This window comes from Stenella coeruleoalba (genome assembly GCF_951394435.1).
Source record: "Stenella coeruleoalba genome assembly, chromosome: 6".
NCBI classification, from domain to species: Eukaryota; Metazoa; Chordata; class Mammalia; order Artiodactyla; family Delphinidae; genus Stenella; species Stenella coeruleoalba.
In genome coordinates this window covers 67,438,961-67,462,007 of record NC_137151.1, presented here as the reverse complement: position 1 = coordinate 67,462,007, position 23,047 = coordinate 67,438,961, and the positions used below count along the sequence as shown (strand labels likewise).

Sequence of the window (23,047 nt, the reverse complement as noted above, 5' to 3'; positions counted from 1 at the left end):
AGGAAAGGAAGACATAAACAGGATGCTCTGTTCTTTGGACAAATAGGCCCCTTAGATAGTTAGATGTACATCTCAGGAAGAATTCTAATGAGCTCAGACTCTTGCATCTTCCCATACATTAGAAAAACACTAAAGTCATAAACTTGAGATATCTGTTCTTTGGGACTAGCAGTAATCTTTTACCAAGATGTTACTTGACTGCATGTATTCCCAAGCCCCAAATCACTGCCTCTTTGGAGCAGTTTACTCAGAGCTACTGAGTGATTGTCTCCCACACTATAGTCCTCAGTAAGACCCTGAATAAAACTTAAACTCACAGCTCTTATGTTGTGCATTTTCTTTCAGTCAACATCACCTTCTATTTCCTGTTCAATTTACTGAAATCTGGCTTCTGCCCACCAAGGAAACTGCTCTCCAGGGTCATCAGTGACTTCCAGATCACTAAATCCAATGGAGAGTTTTTAGACCTTATTTTCCTTGACTTCTCAGTAGCATCTGGCACTCCTAAAGCCCTCTCCTCCCCCTCTAATGTTCCCTTTCTCATCCCACCCCCACTTTTTCAAGCCTGAAAGTGACTCTCTCTCATCCCCTGTATCACTGACTTTCCAAATCTCATTAATTCTACCTCCTAAATATCTTTAGGAACATATGCTTTGCTAACTGCTATTGCTACTCCTCCAGGCCACCATCATTTCTCATCAGAACCTTTGTAAACATCTTCAACCTAGTCTCCCTAAATTTATCCCTGTCCAGCCTCCAATTCATCTTCCATACCCCACTCCAGGCAGCTCAAACTCCTTCTGGTTTCTCAAATAAAGCAAAGTTTTACCCATATACTATTCCATTCATAGAATACTCTTTCTGCTTTGACCACAGACCTCATGACTCCAGTTCTTGATCTGACTTCCTTTATTCTCTATACCATATGAGAGCTCTCCTAGAACACTCCATACCCACCCAATCTACCAAATACTCAATGACCTGTCTTCCCCTGTAAGCTTCATGAGGGCAGAGAGCATGTCTCTTTGGGCCCATGCGTGTCTTGTGGAACAATGTATGCCCCATAACTTAGACAGGTATCTGACGCATAGCAGGTATTTAACTCTGTTGAATAAATGGATGGATTTAGGAATAAAACTTCAATGACATAAAATGCATATTCTCAACCATGAAGGTGTCTATGATCTATAGTTGAAATGAAAAATGCCATCTTCAGGTCATAAAGGAGCCTACCACAAGACTTACACTTCTAATAACAACAGCTTACTTGTGTCATTCCAGTACGCTAAGCCCTAGGCTGAGCCTTTCCATGCATTATTTGTCTTTGGTTCTTATGATGTTGTGAAGGATGTATGAAAATCTTAATTTCTAGGTGAGCAAACTAAGTCCGAAAAAGTTCAATAACATGTCCAAGGTCACAAATTACAAATGAATGAAACTGATTCAAACTGAGGTCTTCCTGAGTCCAAGTCCTGTGTTCTTAAATACTACCAGCTCTCTGGATCTGAGCAAGGAAGAAGCCAAGGGACCACATTTTCTCCTGCTAAACAAAAGTCAGAAAGTTGTGACATGACATTTCTGAGAAGCCTAGTTAGCACACAAATAAAACAACCGGAGATAAGAATCTGAATATTTCAGAGGGCAAAAGAGAATCTTGAAACAATTAAAAATGTTTTCAATTCACCCAAGCTTAATAGTAGAAAATCTAATGATGTGATTGATTACATTAACAAATTAAAGAGGAAAAACCATATTCATCTCAACATACACAAAAAATTCTACATCCATTCATGATTTCGAAAGAAAAACAAAATGGTTTCACAAACTGGAATTAGAGGAAATGTGAAACATCTGCACTGAATAGTGAAATATTAGAAGTATTCTCTTTAAAATAAGAACAATTCAAAGATTTTTATCTCTACCTCTATTCTATACCTCGTAAATACTTCTATATACTTCAATACTTCTATACTCTTCAATTCCACTGGCTAAGACACAGAGGAAAAGACATACGACAAAACTGGCAGTGCAGATAAGTGGCAAAGACAGGGACGATTCAATAAATGATGCCAGGGAAAGAGTTTATCATTATGGAAAAAAATGAAGCTAGATAACAATATCACTTCATGAACTAAGTTACTTCTAAATGAATTAAATACTTAAAGACAAAACTTTAATATTCTTAGAAAACATAAGAGAAATTAAAGTTTCCAATAATATTACTGTAATGTAACCTCTTGGCTATTTGTAGGCTTTTCTCTTAGACCAATTGCTCTCAAACATCAGTGCGCCTCTGAATCACCTGTAGGGCCTATGAAAGCACATACTACTGGGCTCGCCCCCGCCCCCAACCAACCCAGACTTTCTGATCCAGGAGGTCTGGAGTAGAACCTGAGAATCTCGTTTGTTTTGACCTCAGGGTAGGGAAGGATTTCATACACAAGGCATCAAAACAAAAAATAATAATCTTAAAGGAAAAGATGATTAATTCATTTCATTAAAATTGAGAATTCCTGGGCTTCCCTGGTGGCGCAGTGGTTGAGAGTCCGCCTGCCGATGCAGGGGACACGGGTTCGTGCCCCGGCCCGGGTGGATCCCGCATGCCGCGGAGCGGCTGGGCCTGTAAGCCATGGCCGCTGAGCCTGTGCGTCCGGAGCCTGTGCTCTGCAACGGGAGAGGCCACAACAGTGAGAGGCCCGTGCAAAAAAAAAAAAAGAAAAAAATTGAGAATTCCTATTTGTCAAAAAGTACTAACAAAAGAGAAAATACAAGTTTCAAAAGCTTGAAGATATATGCAATACATATAAATGAAAAGGAATTTGACACAGAACACCTATAAATCTTTAAGAAAAAGGAAAACAAACTCATTTTTGAAATGGACAAAAGACATGAACAGGTATTTTTTTAGAGGTGAACCATAAGCAATCAGTGAAATAAACAATAAAACCACAAGAAGACACCCTTTTATACCCACTAGTTCGGCAATATTTTAAGTTTGAAGAGGATGCATGCTGGCAAGGATGTGCCATATGGGAACTCTTATTTGCTGCTGGCAGGAACACACTTGGGTCATCCACTTTGGCAAACAAGTTGATGTTACTCTTTTAGACTGAGTATATAACTGCAGTCCTAAGTATACCGCCAGAGAAACCTTTGCATATGAGGACCAAGAGATGTGTATATGAATGTTCAGTGCAGCATTGTTTGTAACAGAAAACAATTGAAAATTGCCCAAATGTCTAATAGCAGGAGAATAGATAAGTAAATGTATGGCTTATTTATACAGTGGAATACAAAAGTAAAAATGAAGGGCTTCCCTGGTGGCACAGTGGTTAAGAATCCGCCTGCCAATGCAGGGGACATGGGTTCAAGCCCTGGTCCAGGAAGATCCCACATGCCACAGAGCAACTAAGCCCGTGTGCCACCACTACTGATCCCAGGTGCCGCAACTACTGAAGCCTGCGCGCCTAGAGCCCGTGCTCCACAACAAGAGAAGCCACCGCAATGAGAAGCCTGTGCACCGCGACAAAGAGTAACCCCTACTTGCCGCGCACAGCAACGAAGAACCAGAGCAGCCAAAAATAAATTAATTTTAAAAAAAAATTCTTTGAGGAAAAAAAACAAGTAAAAATGAATAAACTACACCTAGAGGAATCAATATAGTTGAATCAGTAGAAAGAAAAAAAAAGTTGTAATTGAATACATTTGATACTGCTTTTTAAAAAGTAAAAAATAAAAAATAAACATATTGTTTGGGAATTTACAGTATGTGGTAAAATTATAAAGGAAAACAGGAATGAGAAAAAAACTTCTGGAGAATGGTTACCTCCAGGGGTTGGGATAGGTAGAAAGATGTGGGATCAAGTTGGGGGTGAGGAGGTGTTCTATGTTTTCTAAATTAAGTTGGATGGTGGAATCATGAGTTAACTTTATTATGATTCATAACTTCTACATACACACAATGGTTTGTTATTTTTTTAGAAATCTCCCAGAGGCTAGATCTCACAAGTAGAAAAAATACCTACAACTTAAAATGCTTTGCAATTCATAGACAAACACGAGGAAGGGTGAAGACTTTTCAGCTTGTATTGGTTGTATTGCTTTGTTGCTAGCCCCCTTTCTTTCCTCCTTTTTAAAAAAATATTTATTTATCTATTTATTTTTGGCTGTATTGGGTCTTTGTTGCTGCGCACGGTCTTTCTCTAGTTGTGGTGAGTGAGCTTCTCATTGAGGTGGCTTCTCTTGTTGCGGAGCACAGGCTCTAGGCGTTGCGGGCCTCAGTAATTGTGGCACGTGGGCTCAGTAGTGTAGGCTCTAGAGCGCAGGCTCAGTAGTTGTGGTGCACAGGCTTAGTTGCTCCCTGGCATGTGCGATCTTCCTGGACTAGGGATGGAACCCGTGTCCCCTGCATTGGCAGGCAGATTCTTAACAACTGCGCCACCAGGAAAGTCCCTGATTTCACTCTTGATCAGTAGACATAGTTACGTTCTTTGTAACAGCTGTATAATATTCAACATGGATTTACCACAAATTATTTAGCCATTCCCTTGTTGATGGACATTTAGGTTGCTTCCCGTTTCCTGCAAACATTGCCACACTAAAAATCCTTCTTAGAGCTCCTTTTGTGACAGTATTTTATTTCCACTCTCCCCAAATGTGGGATCACTATGTTAAAAGGTATATATATATATATATATATATACTTTAAATTTTTACTGGAGTAAGGTTGATTTACAATGTTGTGTAAGAGTAAGTATATTTTTTAAAAAAATAATAGATATTAACAAACTACTTCCCTAATTCGGTGGCAATTCACTTTCCCACCAGCAGGGCAGAAGTTCATCCTTACCTCACATCTATGATAGCAATGGATATCACTATTGTTGTTCTGTCAGTCTCACGGGAGAAAACGTTACTTTATTGTTGTTTTAACTTACATTTCCCTAACTTCTTAGTGAGGTTGGACATTTTATCATATGCTCATTGGTGATTTAATTCTTCTTTGAACTGCCTGTTCAACTCTTTTGTTCATTGCTCTATTAGGTTGACTTTTTATTATTAATTTTTAGGAGTTGTTTTGTATATTAAACACATTAACCCTTAACACATGACATGATTATTCCCCATATCTCCTTGTGCAGTTCCTGCTGACTTGAATATCTTTTGTCACATACACAGTCAGCCCTCCATAGCCACGGGCTCAGCATACATAAATTCCACCAACCACAGATCAAAAATATTCCAAAAAAACAAATTCCGGAAAGTTCCAAAAAGCAAAATTTGAATTGGCCGCAGACCAGCAACTATTTATATAGGATTTACATTGTATTTACAGAGCATTTACATTGTATTAGGTATTGTAAGTAATCTAGAGATGATTTAAAGTATATGGGAGGATGTGTGCAGGTTACATGCAAATACTACACCATTTTATACAAGAAACTTGAGCATCCTTGGATTTTGGTGTCTGAGGGGGTCCTGGAAACAATCCCCCAAAGATACTGAGAAATGACTATAATTAAAAAAAAATTTTATGTAGTCATAAATGTCTTTCTTTTCCTTTATGGTTTTTAGATTTCTTGTCAACCTTATGGCCTCCCCTACCTCAATATTATACAGATTATATGCTTCTTAATTTTCTTTTTCTCTTTTCACTGATTTTGGATTTTTTATACTCATACCTTTAATCTACTGTATCTGGAATTTTTTTTTCTTTTGTGTGATGTACAGAGTCTTTTTGTTTGTTTGGTTTTTTCCAAATGGATAGCCAATTATGAAGGTAACATTGATTAAATAAGCATTCTTTCCCTGGTAAATTGAAATACCATAGTGTCATAGAAAAAGTTCTTATACACACTTGGGCTGTTTCTGTCCTCTTTGTTCTTGCCATGGATATATTTTGTTTATTCCTGTGTGAGTACCTTGTTTTGAATAAAGCAGGTCTCCCTTCTCTTCTTCAAAATTTTCTTGGTTATCCTTGGATACTTGTTTTTCTGCATAAAGTTTAAAACTCCCATTGGGTTTAAAATTAGAATTATATTAACTATAAATATTAGTTGAAGAGGGAAGGATATTTCTATATTAATTTTTCTCTTTCAGTAACATGGTATCCTTCTATTCATACCATGTTTTCTGTTTTTCAATAAGTTTTTATAGTATTCTACTATAAGATTTACAGGATTCTACTTCTTATTCTAAATGGTTATTTCTAGAATGGGCAAAAGTTATTGGATTCTGCATGGCTATCTTATATCCAGATACCTTTCCAAATTCTCTCATTATTTTAGCTATCTCTTGTGTTTCTAAACATGTATTATATGATCTGCAAACAGGAAAAAAGTGACAAATTTTCTATTATTTATACAGATTTTTTTCATTATCTCATGCATTAGCTAAAACCTCTAAAACAAAGTTGAATGACAAAGGTACCAAGCATCAATGTCTTATTTATTTAATGGAAGTGTCTTCAGTATTTCACAGTTTAAGCTGATGTTTGCTGTTTGATATTGGTAAAGGTGTTTATCATCAGAGCTGCCACCTTAGATGTGAAGTATGGAGTGCACAATGGGGCAACATCTAAGAGGAGTTTGTTTTCTCCCAGTGCACTGGATCAGTTTAAAGTATCTGTTCCTTGTAGGTCAAAGGTATAAAACAATCTGGACCTGATGTCTTTTTTAGTGATAGATTTCAAATGATCTTACCAGTTGCTTATAATGTTATTGGTCTGTTTAGGTTTTCTAGTTCCTCTTGGGTCAAATTTGGTAGTTTATATTTGTCAAGAAAACAATCCTTTTTTCTTTCTTTAAGATTTTTAAGAATATTACCATATATTAATAATTTAATAAATTTAATAAACTGTCCTAATTTTAAAATATTATTTATATCTATGACTATATTTCTTTCTTATTCTTAATGTTGTATATTGTGCTTTTTTCAATCAGATTTGCAGTGGTTTATCTATTTTATTCTACTTGTTTTAAAGAACCAGCTTTTCATTTTATTTGTAATTTCTTCTATTTTTAATTTATGGTTGTGATAGGCTAAATCATGCCGCCTCCCAAAGATGTCCACAACTTAATCCCTGCAAGCTATGAATACGTTATGTTACATGGCAAAAGATGCCTCGCTGATGTAATTAAGGTTATGGATTTTCTGATTGGGAGAAAACCCTGGATTATCTGGGCAGCCCAATCTAATTACATGAACCCTTTCAAAAACAGAGAACTTTGGCTGGAGGAAGAAGAGATGAAGAGGAGAAAGAAGGAGAAGTCAGAGAGATTCCAAGCCAGTGAGACAGAGGGGGCCATGTGCAAGGAACAGAGAGAGGAGCTAAGGACAACCCTCAGCCCACAGTCAGTGAGAGTATGGGGACCTCAGTCTTACAACCACAAGGAACTAGCTTTTGCCAACAACCTAAATTAGCTTGGGAGGTGATTCTACCCCAGAGTCTTTCCATAAGAGCCCAGGCCAGCTAACACCTTGATTTTGACCTTGTGAGACCCTGAGCAGAGAAACCAGCCAAGCCAATCTGGACTTCTGATGTAGAGAAACTGTGAGGTAATATATTTGGGTTGTTTTAAGCTACTACGTTTGTGGTAAATTGTTATGGCAACAATAGAAAACTAATACAACTGTTCACGGATTTTTTTTTTTTTTTTTGGTGTTTACTTTTCCTTGTATATTTTGCTGTTCTCTTTTAGTTTCTTTTTTTTTCTCCTGGTTTTATCGAGATATAATTGAACTTCAGTTTCTTAAGTGAATACTCCATTTACATATTTTAAGTTTTTCTTTCAATAAATAAAGGCATTTAAGCCTATATTCCTCTGAGAACCATTTTATCTAACACCCATATATTTTCCAATAAATATTCTTTTTTGCTAATTCCTAGATATTTCTTAATCTTATATATTAAGATATAGAGCACAGTATAAATTGGTTTTTAGAAATTCCAGATTAAAAGGTATATCTAGTATAGGAAACTTTTTTTTTTAGCTTTAAAAGCTTTTATTGTTATACAGAAATGCATGTGTATTTAGAAGATACAAAAAGTGAAAAGAAAAATAATCAACTGGAATCCAGCCACCTAGAGATCATTTCTGTTAACATTCTGATGCATATCTTTCCAGATGTTCAGAGAATGCCTTGGCATATAACTAACGCACTAAAGGCATTTTAACTACTGTACTCAGAACCATAAACCCTCTCACAGGCAAGCTACATAAAGTTTTGGGTAGTCTCCATTCTGTTCCTCAGAAATATGGCCGTCCACTGAGGATGATCAAACATGGGCTGAGTGATGGTGGGCATGTTGTGGAAACAGCAGGACCATGTGGGGAGAGCTCAGGATTGGAAAGACCAGCGCCTGAGTCCCAGCTCTGCCTCCTGCTGTGTAACCTGTGCGTCCTCAGCATCTGTAAAGACTGTCTCACTTGAAGGACTACGTGAGGTAAGCAGAATGCCTCACACTGCGCTCTGGCTCTAATATCCTGCATTCTGGTGTGGCACAAAGGAGGTGAGGCAAAGGGAGGGGAACAAACCGCTGAAAGCAGAACAGAAAGCTAGGAAAGTCCTGAAGAGATGCTAGTAGACCAAGGGGGTCCCCAAAGCAACTGGCAGCATCTCAATGGCCCCTGCTCTTGCCATCCTACTCTCTGAAGGGAGAGGGTCCACCAGCTGGCAGCAGAGGAGGACGCTGTCTCCCAGATGAGAACACTGAGGGAAAATCAACTTTGAGGGCAGGAGATCTGGGCTAGGCTCAGCCACCCAATTTGAGATATTCTCCTTGTTCCTTCTTGATCAGTAAGATCATGTTTGATACAGGGTTCTCCCTATGCTCCCCTTCTGTCTGGCACCTTTCAATCCACCAATCCCTACCTCCAGGCATGCTAATGCAAACTTAAATTATTAATAGTGTCCATATAGATATCAACTTTTACTTACTTAAAATTCAAAAAGGCTTAAGGCTTTAAAAACCTTACTTTAAGAAGCAGAAAAATGACAAATACATGTCTGCTAAGAGATCCTTTTTGAAAGAGGTCATACATTCATATATTCTAAAATATGCCTTGAGGTTTTATGAACTCACTCCAGTTTCTTCTCCTATATCCACAGAAAAGTAAGTTCACAATGATGTCCCAATCAGGAGTTGGATATATGTACTAAGCAAGGGAAGTGAATTGACATAGTTTGTCAAAAAAATTGACAAAGATTTTTCAACAAAATGGTTAACACCAAAAACATTAAAAATTAACCTTTACTTTTGTGATCTAGAACAGCCAAATTCCTATCTCACTCCATTAACTTACATTTAAATATAGTGCTCTTAAGTGTATGTGTTTTTTGGGGACTTCCCTGGTGGTCCAGTGGTTAATACTCATGCTCCCAATGCAGGGGGCCTGGGTTCGATCCCTGGTCAGGGAACTAGATCCCCCATGCCACAACTAAGAGACCGCATGCGGCAACAAAGACCTGGTACAGCCAAATAAATAAATACTTAAAAAAGAGTATGTGTTTTTAGTAAATGAAGACATTTAATAAATGAAATGAAAATAAAATAATCACTGAGCCTTCAAAATCTAACAAAGACGTAAAAATTCACCTCTTTACTCTTAAAGTTAAACCTAGAAAATAGAAGTGACAGAGAACGTGAGAAAGAAATCTATAGCTCTTGCCTATGCTAGTTGATCCAGCACATGGAATTTAAAGTCCAAACAATGGCAGCCTAGATATTATGAGATGGCAATTTCTCTACATACATATGTCCATATTTAAACCCTTACATTCAAACTCATAACTGAATTCTGCAGTTCTGGTGCCCCCTCAGGGGGAAATACTTATAATGGAAACAAATGGAACAGTGACTAGTGGGAATGAGATGATTTCCAAGAAACTATGAATGAATGGAAAACATCGAAAGTATCTGAATTGTTTTACTTTTTATATCTTGTTTAGAAATACACTGAGAGGGCTTCCCTAGTGGCGCAGTGGTTGAGAGTCTGCCTGCCAATGCAGGGGACATGGGTTCGAGCCCTGGTCTGGGAAGATCCCACATGCCGCGGAGCAACTAGGCCCGTGAGCCACAATTACTGAGCCTGCGCGTCTGGAGCCTGTGCTCCGCAACAAAAGAGGCCGCGATAGTGAGAGGCCCGCGCACCGTGATGAAGAGTGGCCCCCCCTTGCCGCAACTAGAGAAAGCCCTCACAGAAACAAAGACCCAACACAGCCAAAAATTAATTAATTAATTACTTTTTAAAAAAATTAAAAAGAAACACTGAGATACTGACCTGTAAGATGTAGAGAATGACAGCTGTCAGTCCAACCCAGCTGTGCAGACTATACATATTGGGGATGTTCCTGGCATTGTGGAAATCAAAAACAGCCACCAGAGAAATAATTGCAAGAATGGCAGCAACAGCGTTTAACCCTGCATGGATGGATTTCATCAGGAGCTTGCTGCATTTCCAGGTCCATGGCAGTCTGTATACGATGATGGCTAAAAAGAGACAAAGGTGGACAGAATGTAGTGGTGCTGTTTTTTTAATCAACACAAGATGAACAATTCGACACAGTGAACACTCCCTTTTGTGAAACCCTTTTCTCATGGCTTCTGCTTCCCCCCTCTTCCCTGCCTCTCAGTGGTTCCTTCTTGGGCTCTTTGCTGGCATCTTCTTTACTCCCAACTTATGAACGAAACTTGCTGCCTCTCAGGCTCAGTCCTAGGATTTTTTTCCTCTCTCTGCTCTCTCTCTGCGTGATCTCATTCACTCTTTCATTAAAATGCTACCTGCATGGTAGGGACTCCAAAATTCTCATCTCCAGCCCAGAACTGTCTTCTGAACTCCACACCCACATAATCCAATGGCTTCTTGACATCTCCACATAGATGACTCTCAAATATTTTAAACTCAACATGTCCAAAATGAAATTCTTAATCTTATGATCTGGTTTCTTCATATAAGTGTCTTAATTTGACAAGAAAAAGACAGACTAAACAATAGAAAAATATGTGCAAAGATTTAAATAGACAAAGTATATCCAAGAGTATATCTAAGTATTTCACAAAAGAGTATATCCAAGTGACTAATAAATATAATAAAGATATCAACTTCATTGGTCAACAGAGAAATGAGAATACCTCTACCACATATCTGAATGGCTAAATATGGAAAACACTGAGTATTGGAGAGGTTGTGAAACAATCAGAATGCTCATGTTCTGCTGATAAGAGTTTAAATGAGAACAAACACTTTGGAAAACTAGCAGCAGCTACTTAAGCAAAATATATGCATACCTTATGATCTAGTAATTCTACTCCTGAGTATATGCCCCAAAGAAGTTTGTACATAAGTTCACCAAAAGACAAGTATAAGAATATTATTACAGCGCTATTCCTTGTAGCCAAAACCTGGGAACTTCCCAATGTCCATCATTAAGAGATTGAATAAATAAACTGTGATATATTCACACCATGGAATAATATACAGCAAAGAGGATGAATGAACTAAAACTAGAACTTCACCCAATGATATGGACCAACCTATAATGTCAATGCCAAGAAACCAGACATAAACAAGTATATACTGTATGATTCAATTGATATGAAGTATAACAACAGGCAACACTCATCTCTGCAATAAGAAAAGGCAAGATATTGGTTGCCCTTGTGAGGAAGGGGTATAGCAACTGGAAAGGAATGTACGAGGGATTTCTGGGCTCCTGCTAATAATCTGATTTTCAAACTAGGTGTTGGTTACATAAGTAATCACCGAGGGAAGATTCATTAAGCTATATATTTATATGTATACTTTTCTGCATGTAGATTAAACTTTAACAAAAAGATACTTAAAAAGCTTTTTTTTTAGTGTCCTGGCTTAAGCAATAGGTTATATACCCACCTCACCCAGCATGCAATTAATTTTTGTTCTGAAGACAATATCCTGCCCCAACCCACCCTCATTCCACTCCTTCAGTCCATGTCAGGAAAAATTTAGATATCTGGAAATATATGGCGGATTGAAAATGTTTAAAGAATACTTCCTTGGAAAATGGATTCTATTATATCAGCAGTGAATCATGTATATTTCTTAATTCCAGAAAAGAAGAAGCAGACACTGCTGCTGCCTTTTCCCTTCAAAGACATTTATAATTTGAATATATGAAACTTAATTGGATCATAAAAATGTAAGATTATCTTGTCCATTTTCAGGCAGAAACACAAAAAACCTACAAAGATAGATGTGAATTCAGCCTCTTTAGAGCTTTCAGCACAAGATGTCAATCTTCCTATTATTTGGTTCCATTCCAACACTTGACAGGCCTCACCATTAGGACAGTATTCCTTTTATGTAATACAAATTCTGAAGGACTACCACGTACTAATTTTAGTGCATATATGTCTATCTTATAAATGATTGATTATATTTCCTTAAGGATATGGAAACTTTGTAGACAATCATTTATATATTCAACAAATTTTTTCAAACCATTTAACACAACACCTTAAAAGGTACACTTTGTTTTTTTGGCCATGCCGCATAGCTTGCGGGATCCTAGTTCCTTGACCAGGGATCGAACCCTGGGTCCTGACAGTGAAAGTGCCTGAGTCCCAACCACTGGACCACCAGGGAAATCCCAAAAGGTACACTTTTAAAAGCTAGTTCAGGGAATTCCCTGGTGGTCCAGTGGTTAGGACTCAGCAGGTCCACTGCCATGGCCTGGGTTCAATCACTGGTCCGGGAACTGAGATCCTGTAAGCCCTGCCGCATGGCCAAAATAATTAATTAATTAATTAATTAAAAATAAAAGCTAGTTCAAGGCCCCTTCTCATCCCTACTTCATCCTCTTTGAAGGCAAAAATGTGTCTTGCTGTTTCTCCTTGTATCCCCAGAGCCTAGGACAGCCCTGGGCTCAAAATATGTATGCAGCTCCGTTAGTATTTTTTTTTAACTTATTTTGAGATACTGTAGATTTACATACAGTTGTAACAAATAATACAGAGAGATCCCATATACTCTTCACACAGTTTCCCTCAGTGGTAACATCTTACATAACTACAGTATAGTATTACATCCAGGAAATTGACGTCAATATAATCCATTAACCTTTTTCGAATTTCAGTAGTTTTATTTGTGTGTGTATGACCCTTAAGTTTTTTGTTTTTTGTTTTTGCGGTACGCGGGCCTCTCACTGCTGCGGCCTCTCCCGTTGCGGAGCACTGGCTCGGGACGCGCAGGCCCAGCAGCCATGGCTCATGGGCCCAGCCGCTCCGCGGCACGTGGGACCCTCCCGGACCGGGGCACGAACCTGCGTCCCCTGCATCGGCAGGCGTACTCTCAACCACTGCGCCACCAGGGAAGCCCTAGTATTATTTAAATAAATAAATGTAAAGCACTTTCTGCAGACTGATCAAAGTCCAGAAATCAAATTGATGTCAACTCTAACACTGTGGTTTCCCCTCCTCATGCTTTTCCTCCTCTGGTGACTCAGCGGCACATCCTATATGATCTAATGGGTTTTTTGGTTTTGGTTTGTTTTTTGCATTTTAAATTATTTTTATACTTAAAATTATATCATGAACATTTCACATATCATTAAATTATCCTTGAAAACATGAATTTAAGGACTGTACAATATTCTCATACATATTGGATTTTCTAGGTAATAATCAATTGTATGTTGACATACAATTGACATATAGATTATTTCCAATATTTACTAACTTCAACAAAAAGTTGAAGTAAAATAAATTTCACTGTCGTAATTATATGATTCTTTCGTTTTTAAGGAAAGCAAATGCCTCTTTACCCACAGACTTAGTAACCTTTTATCTACACAATCGAGTTTTTTGCAATCAATCTGTGATCAGGCAGCAGTAAAATAAAAATCTACAAAATATTAAAACCTAATAACGTGGGGCTTCCCTGGTGGTGCGGTGGTTAAGAATCTGCCAACCAATGCCGGGGACACGCGTTTGAGCCCTGGTCCAGGAAGATCCCACATGCCGCAGAACAACTAAGCCCGTGCGCCACAACTACTGAGCCTGCACTCTAGAGCCCGCAAGCCACAACTACTAAGCCTGCGAGCCACAACTACTGAAGCCCGCACGCCTAAAGCCCGTGCTCCGCAACAAGAGAAGCCACCGCAATGAGAAGCCCGCATACCGCCACAAAGAGTAGCCCCTGCTTGCCACAACTAGAGAAAGCCCACGCGCAGCAACGAAGACCCAACACAGCCAAAAATAAATAAAATAAATAAATTTATTAAAAAAACCCAAAAACCTAGTAACGCATTTCCCTTTCTCCTGGTTTAGTCTCATTTATTACACACACACACACACACAAACACCTGAGGCCTTGCAAGGTAGTAGGCACCATGCTAAGTGCTTTACAGGTTTACATTATAATCCTCGACTCAACTGTGTGAGGAAGGTATGTTTATTATTACCATTATGCAGAGCAGGAAGCAGAGGCACAGAGATGTGAAGTAGTTTGCTCAATATCATTTAGTGTTTTTAAATTAATATCACTGTTGTTATCATCATTGTGGTCACCATCATTATATCCTCCAGGCACCACCCCAGGGGAAGGAATCTTAGATGAGGGAACTTGAACATCCACATGCGGAAAGGAAATACTCAGGATGTTTGCTCAAATAGCAAATTATAAGCAATAAATCACAACAGCTTTTCCTCCCCAATCTGGGTCATATTATATCAAAAACTTCCAAAATCAAAACTAACCTCGGATGTTAGAAATCAAGAATAGTTATCATGACTGAGGAGAGTTACAGGGGTAACCAAGGGGATTCTGGGGTGCCTGGAATGTTGTTTCATGATGGGTACATGAGTGTGTTCATGTGATGAAAACATGTCACTTATGATTTAGGTACTTTTCTGCATGTATGTGGTTCTTCAATTAAAAGTACCTTAAAAACGTTGCCCAAAATTCATAGACAACTATGCTCCCAATGAAGAATTTTCACTCTTCTCAATACTACGGGCACCACAGAGAAATGTGTCAAATTTTCCAAAAAACTGAAGTCTACCCTCTTTGAGTGTCCAAACTTGACTTTTAAACTTTTCACATTTACTCAAATGTTCTTCAAATTGGTTGCACACTAGCTTTCCTTCTCTAGCACTAGCATGAGTGGAACACAATTTAATCTTTTATTGACAGTTTGCGGGTTATCAACAAAACACACTGTCCTATTACTATAAGAGAAAGTCCCTAGGAACTTTCGAAGCAGGAGAGGTACTTGCCTCTGATCCAAACGGGCCCAGACAGTTAACGTTTCTCTTTTAGTCCCTGGGTCTAGTGTAGAATTTTTCTATCTCCTCTTTTAGTTTCTTGCTCAGGTTAGGGTGCCTGCCTCCAGCCTCTCCCCTCCATCAGCCTGCATTATCTATTATTCCTACCTGTTTTAAGTTCTATTTAAGTTTATAAATTTTTATGATGGCAAAAATTTTAACATCTGTTAAATCTGGGAGATGAGTACATGGGGATCTGTTATATTATTTTCTGTATGGTTGAAAGAGTTCATAATAGTTTTAAAGTTAAAACAATATTTCTGTAAGCTTGCAAACCCAATAGCCAATTAGTCTCAACTGCTAAGTAGGCAGCTTGTGGAAATCTCAGCGGCTCTCATAGAAGTGAGGCATGGAGTTTTCAGCACCTATCCTGGCAACAGAGAAGTTCTGTGGGGTAGCTGACTATGTTTCAAAATGCTCTCTAGATAGATGGAGGATAACTGCAAAATGCCGCATTTGCATAAGGTGTTTACATGCTTTTTAAAATGCATAAGTAACCAAAATACGGTGGACTTCAGGAGAAAGGGCAATCTTAGCAAATCAACCACATTTCTTAAACAAGTAGCTCTTCTCAACAGTAGTATAAACTGCCTTGGAGAGTGGAATTTAAACATTTCTTGCTTCTTTGGCTTGGCACTGACCTAGACACCATTCCTGAGGTTCAGTGAGAAGGAAGAAAAAGGTCTCATAAGCCCATGAAGAGGGAAAATGCTATCAAACAGCTACTTGTGACTGAAACAAGGGTTTTTCTGTTAGAGGCCCTAGTCGGCAAAACCATTTTCGCCCAGAAAATGAAGGGAAACGTGAACACATATAATGTGAAAAATACATTTTAAATCTTTCTAAAAGAAAAATTATTGGTGGTGGAACATGCTATTGTGATAAACTTAGAAAGGAAGGAAGGGAGGGAGGGAGGGAGGAAGGAAGGAAGGAAGGAAGGAAGGAAGGGGAAAAGAAATCAATACCTGTGTACAATTATTCTTTCAACAATGAAGGGAAAAATGAAGTAACTTGAATTGAATTGAATTATTTAGAAATTTTCTCAGTTCCTAGCAGCATAATCAACTCAGGAATATGTGAAATATATATTCTCCAAGATGTAATCTCTGGTTTGACACCAGCTTTCTATCCATATACCATTACAAAACTATCCACATATACAAATTTGTCTCATAGCAGGCAATGCAAATTTAGAATCTGTCAAAGTGAATGTGGGGAGAAGGGCACTTGGAGGGAGAGAAATGTCCCCAGACATAGAAAACAATTTGACTCCAGTTCTTCTGTGTTTAAATCTTGTGATTTACAAAGGTAGGAGTACGTCAGTCTTGTTCACTGTCAGATCCCAGCATTTAGCACAGAGCCTAGCACATAGTAGGAATTCAGTAAGTATGTGTTGAATATACAAATCTTGATAAAGTACAGTAATTTAATATTTCCCAGAAAATGAGCAGATCCTCTTTTAAAACGCACAAATCGGGCTTCCCTGGTGGCGCAGTGGTTGAGAGTCCGCCTGCCAATGCAGGGGACACAGGTTCGTGCCCCGGTTCGGGAAGATCCCTACATGCCGCGGAGCGGCTGGGCCCATGAGCCATGGCCGCTGAGCCTGCGCGTCCGGAGCCTGTGCTCCGCAACGGGAGACGCCACAACAGTGAGAGGCCCACGTACCAAAACAAACAAACAAACAAACAAATAAAAACGCACAAATCAAAACCTCAACTGCTGACCCCAGTGTTAGTTCATATAAAACCAAACAGTTGGGCTTCCCTGGTGGCGCAGTGGTTAAGATCCCTCCTGCCAATGCAGGGGACACGGGTTCGAGCCCTGATCCGGGAAGATCCCACATGTCACAGAGCAACTAAGCACGTGTGCCACAATTACTGAGCCTGCGCTCTAGAGCCTGTGAGCCACAACTACTGAGCCTGCATGCCACAACTACTGAGCCCATGCACCACAACAACTGAAGCCCACACGCCTAGAGCCTGTGTTACTCAACAAGAGAAGCCACCACAATAGAAGCTCGCGCACTGCAACGAAGAGGAGCCCCCCACTTGCAGCAACTAGAGAAAGCCTGCACGCAGCTACGAAGACCCAACGCAGCCAAAAATAAATAAAAATAAATTTATATTTTAAAAAATGGTCCTTTCAAATAAGTAAAAAGTATTCTGCACTCGGCCCCACCTAATAGCTTTAGGTAAGCTTTAAGTGAACCCCAAAATAAAATAAGAGTAAGTTATTGAGACTGAAGTACACTGGAATTTTAAGACACTTATAAATTCTACTTAAATATGGTGTGCCCATTACACTTTTCTTAACACTCTGAATAACGTATTACTTTGACCTCCTTGGTAGTATGTTCTGAGCACAATTATCAAGATTTACAACTTATTTCCCTGTTCACCTAAGAATTCACCTGACACAGTCCAAAGGACCTCAAGTTTAAATGTAAAAGCAGAAAATCCTCTTTAAATACACTTCTTGAAAAGATTCCTGCAGTGGCTACCAAAGAGAATCTGAGCTCTGAAACATGCCTGTGCTCTCAGACTGTCTCACAGCATGAATACCATGAAACTGAAAACCTTTGGAGAATCCAAATGAAAGAAGTGATCTGGATGATTTGGAAGATTTGTTTTAGCAACTTGGCACTAGAAGCATCTCTTTGAAGCGACTAAAACCCTCACAAAGGCACCTACTTGGTACAAAATAGTGTATGAAAAGAGAAAAATTCAATTAATTGGCTAGACGTTTACAAATACCCAGAAACACCAGTTATATTTTCTTATGCCTCATATCAATATTATGACATTAGAACTAGTATTGGCTCTGATATCATTGGTGGTCTAACCCTGGTTAGGCATTTGATCTCTAAAATTAGGAGTTGAACTTCAAGTCCTAGACAGCTCTAAATATTTAGGGCTTAGGTTTTCTAAAAGAAAACCATAACTTGCCTCTAACAAAACAAATGAGAACAACTTGTAGACAGGGCTACATCTTAACTCATTTATTTTACACTGTCTGGCATACAGTAAGTGCTTAATAAATGCACTTAATAAATGCTAATTAAATAAATAGGATAATATATGAAGAAATCGAATGAATAAATGAATGAACAGACTTAGAAAAGTACAGCTGGGACTTCCCTGGTGGAGCAGTGGTTAAGAATCCGCCTGCCAATGCAGGGGACACAGGTTCAAGCCCTGGTCTGGGAAGATCCCACATGCTGCAGAGCAACAAAGCCTGTGTGCCACAACTACTGAGCCTGCGAGCCACAACTACTGAGCCCGCATGCCACAACTACTGAGCCCGCATGCCACAACTACTGAAGCCCACGCACCTAGAGCCCATGCTCCACAACAAGAGAAGCACCGCAGCGAAGAGTAGCCACTGCTCACCGCAACTAGAGAAAGCCCATGCCCAGCAACGAAGACCCAACACAGCCAAAAATAATTAATTAATTAATTAAAAGAAAAGTACAGCTGAAGTCTGCAGTCATTTCAAAGCCTGTTTTGATCTTTTAAGAAAGTTTCTATAGGAAGAAAAACAGTTATAACAAATATTTCTGGTTTATCTTTCTTAAAAGGGAAGATTGTTCTACTCTTTAAGGGAAAAGTTTAAAACCCCACCAAGTCAAGATAGAAAACTCTAGAAGTCACTGGAAGATATATACTGGATTTGGTCCACAGATGTGTTTTGTTTGATCAGCATGATTTGGGGGTTATATTTTGGTTTTGTGGCTTGTTTACTTTTAGACTGAACCAGTTTTTTAAAATCTAGATTCTCCTGGATAATGAGAAACTCTGGTCACTGTGGGCATCCCCAGATAGCCACAATCTGCTGGAGCTAAGAGGTTCCTATTTTGCCAGGAGTAGGCAATCTCCGATTCTCTACCTATATCCTGCTGCACGAGGATCTGACCTTTGGTCATATGCGCTAGTAAACAGAGAGGTTTCTCACCAATGTTATTGCGCAACACTGCTTATAATAAAATTGGCCTCTGATTGGTAAACTGTGTCCGGACTGGGAAGAACAACAAAAAGTCTGTAAAAACCTTATGAAAATACCATACTTTGGGCTTCCCAGAGAGCAGTGGTAACTGTTATATCCTGTATTGGTTTCCTAGGGCTACCATAACAAAGTACCCAAAACTGAGTGACTTAAAACAACAGAAATGTATTCTCTCACAATTCTGGAGACCAGAAGTCTAAAATCAAGGTATTGGCAAGACTGGTTCCTTCAGGAGGCTCTGAGCGAGAATCCATCCCATACCTCTCTCCTCGCTTCTGGTAGCTGCCAACAATACTTGGTATTCCTTGACTTGTAGACAGATCACGCCAATCTCTGCCTCCATCTTCACATGGCCTCCCCTCTGTGTGTCTGTGCCTCAAACCTCCTTCTCTTTTCTCTTATAAGGACACCAGTTATTGGACTTAGGGCCCATCCTGAATCCAGGCTGATCTCATCTTGAGATCCTTAATTACATCGGCAAAGACGCTAAGGCCCTATTCACAGGTCATTGAGATTAGGACTTGAACATATCTTTTGGGAGCCACTGTTCAACTCACTATATATCTTTTTCAGGAATAAGAAAACCAGGTCCATAGAGTATTTGCAAGAGATACACAAGTAAGCTTGTGCGTCACAGCTACTGAGCCTGTGCTCTAGGGCCCATGAGCCACAACTACTGAGCCCACATGCCTCAACTACTGAAGCCCACACACCTAGAGCCTGTGCTCTGCAAGAAGAGAAGCCACCGCAATGAAAATCCCATGCACCGCAACGAGGAGTGGCCCCTGCTCACCACAACTAGAGAAAGCCCGTGCACAGCAACGAAGACCCAACGCAGCCAAAAATAAATTAATTAATTAATCTTTTTAAAAAGATGACAGAAATTGTAACACATTGAAAATAATCCAATGGGGGAGAAACTTGATGCACAAGGAAAAGGGGAGAATTGATGGAGTGAGAAGGCACAGGTGGTAGGCAATTCTAATGAGGCAGTAACATTCTAATGAGCTTGAGGCCTTTAGAGTAGAGATGCGCTTCCAATATAACATGATGCCCATTCTCCCCTGAGGCTGACTAAAGCAGTGCTTCCAAACGGGCTGTAAACAGCAGAATCACTGAGGGGAAGGGAGGGCACTTTTTCTTTGGATGCTACTATTATCACCACAAATGAGTGGCTGTAAAATTGCATTTTGTTACTAACAATTGGCGATGGTACTGAAATAATCACTCATTCATTCAACAACTATTTACTGGCCTACTTTGTGCCAGTTCCAGGTGTTATTCTAGATGCTGGGGATGCAATAGTGAGCAAAATAATCATGTCTAAAACATTTTTATTAGATGTATTACAAAGAGATCTGCATGTATTTATTTATAACAAAAAAATATGTGCTTGTGGTTGTCTTGAATTGTGTCTTGAAATGTGCTTGTGGTTGTCTTGAATTGTTGTCTTGAATTGTGTCTTTATACTTTTAAAAACCCCCGTTTCTTTATGAATGACAGGTTTAATTACGTTTCTTTATGAATGACATAAATTTAATTATCTATGGCGTCCCAAAGGCTGGTTTTGGAGTAGGTATTTGGAGCACTTTCTCCATTCTATTCTTTGCCAGGTTTTACCCCAAGAGCCTTTCCAAATATATTTAAGTGGTCTTCGAATTTGGTCACTTTTAGATACATTAATAGGATATCCCATCTGCCTTTTAAGAACTACCCTTAATTTCTTTTTGTTATTCTTTTAAATGTGACTTAAATGAAGTTATATTCTCTCACAAAACCAACCTGAGATCATTATACTATTGAATTTCTCTTCCTTCAGTTTATACAGTCAAAAGAGTTCTACACGTGGAAAAGTAAGGCGTATATAATTGCTGAGGCTTCTTTTCACTAAATTTATATACTTGAATTTTCTACCTTTTACTAAAGAACACATTCCACCTTGCTGAACCTTTTAAAAGATCAACAGCCACTTTGAGAGCATTTATTTGTTTCAGTCTTTTCTGTGGCCTTTTCAAGTTTTGTTTCTCTGATTTCCTGGCAGTATACTTATTTCATGGGAAACAGTCCCTTCAGAGAAGCACAAAGCTCTTCTAAAAGTTCTCTTTGAAACTTCCTCATTCATGTTTGCTGGATTTCCTACTAGTTTAAAATTTTATTTCAGTTTTAACTATCCTATAGTCTCTTACACTTTATTTTAGAACACATATATTTTCCAAAAGACACATAGATATTTATTTTGTAACTTCTATGTTACCCTTGCTTTCTTCAGAGCTTACTTCTTAAAGGTGTTTCAAAGGACACATATTTATTCTCACATAGTTTTAAATATCATTTACTGTTTGCATTTGTAAAGCATTTTATGCTTAGAGTAAAAACTGTACTTTGGCCTTCCCTCCTCATCGCTGAACATTTGTGTATCACAGAGCTCAATTACATCACGTTCACTATTAGAGATCTGAAATAACATAGCCTAAAAATTTGCTCCCTGAAGCAATTATACACAGTAAAAAAGCTTTTATAACATGGCTGGTCTGTAACATGTGTGTTTCCCCTCGCCTATGAAGTCAACTATTTATTCCTAGTCCTTCTACTGGAGGCTTCCTACTGCTGGATGTGAGGACATGCAGGTGGGCCAAGACTTGCAAGAACTCATGAGTGCTATGCATGTGCCTGTATGTATGAGAAAGCTTACGTGCATGTCAATTAAATGTGTCACCTACATAGAGAACAGACTTGTGGTTGCCAAGGGGGAGGGGAGGTGGGGGAGGGACGGATTGGGAGTTTGGGGTTAGCGGACGCAAACTATTACATATAGAATGGATAAACAACAAGGTCCTACTGTGAACTATATTCGATATCCTGTGATAAACCATAATAGAAAAGAATATGAAGAAGAATGTACACATGTATTCCTGAATCACTTTGCTGTACAGCAGAAATTAACACAACATTGTAAATCAACTATACTTCAATAAAATAAATTTTAAAAATAAGTGTGTTATCTGATTAAAGTGCTTTTCATATCTGGAATCCAAATAGTAAACAGGATGGGTAATGTTGACAGGACAAACATTCCAAAACTAATACAAATATAGGAGTTAAGCTTAAATAAAAGCAGCAGATGAAAATTTCCAAAATATCCATGTACATATTTTTGCTCCAAAGTGAATATAAACAGATTAAGAAAAGTCCAAGGTTTAGACAAATTATAAATTATTTTAGGAAAACTGTAATGGACTCTAACATGAAGGAAAAGTTTCAAAGTGTATTTTACATGAAGCTTTTTGCTTCTCAAACAGAATATCTTACAGAAAATAAGCATATTGCCATAAAAGCAGAGAAATGAACCTTGAAAATAAAGCCCCTGAAAACACACTACTTCTGTGTAGTAGTGCTACACAGAAGTAGCACCTGCTCTGTGCCTCAGTTTACTCTTTTTTTTTTTTTTTTTTTTTGTTGTGGTACGCGGGCCTCTCACTGCTGTGGCCTCTCCCGTTGTGCGGAGCACAGGCTCCGGACGCGCAGGCCCAGCGTCCATGGCTCACGGGCCCAGCTGCTCCGTGGCATGTGGGATCTTCCTGGACCGGGGCACGAACCCGTGTCCCCTGCATCGGCAGGCGGACTCTCAACCACTGCCCCGCCAGGGAAGCCCAGTTTACCCTTATATATCTGTGAAATAGTGCACTTAGTGCACTAAGTAAATGTTAGAGCGTCTCCTCTTTAGAAGTCAAGAAACAAGTA

General features: G+C 38.9%; 1 protein-coding gene across 2 annotated transcripts in view; it reads right to left on the bottom strand.

Moving 5' to 3' along the window:
• CYBRD1 (cytochrome b reductase 1) overlaps positions 1–23,047 on the bottom strand; it is a 35,400-nt gene that overhangs the window by 9,940 nt on the left and 2,413 nt on the right. Inside the window, exon 2 of one of the 2 annotated variants that reach the window (XM_079924299.1) lies at positions 10,284–10,492. The exons of the other annotated variant lie outside the window; for it this stretch is intronic. Within the exon in view, the coding sequence (XP_079780425.1) occupies positions 10,284–10,492 (209 nt within the window). The remainder of the gene's footprint in view (positions 1–10,283; positions 10,493–23,047) is intronic. 2 annotated transcript variants of the gene reach the window in all.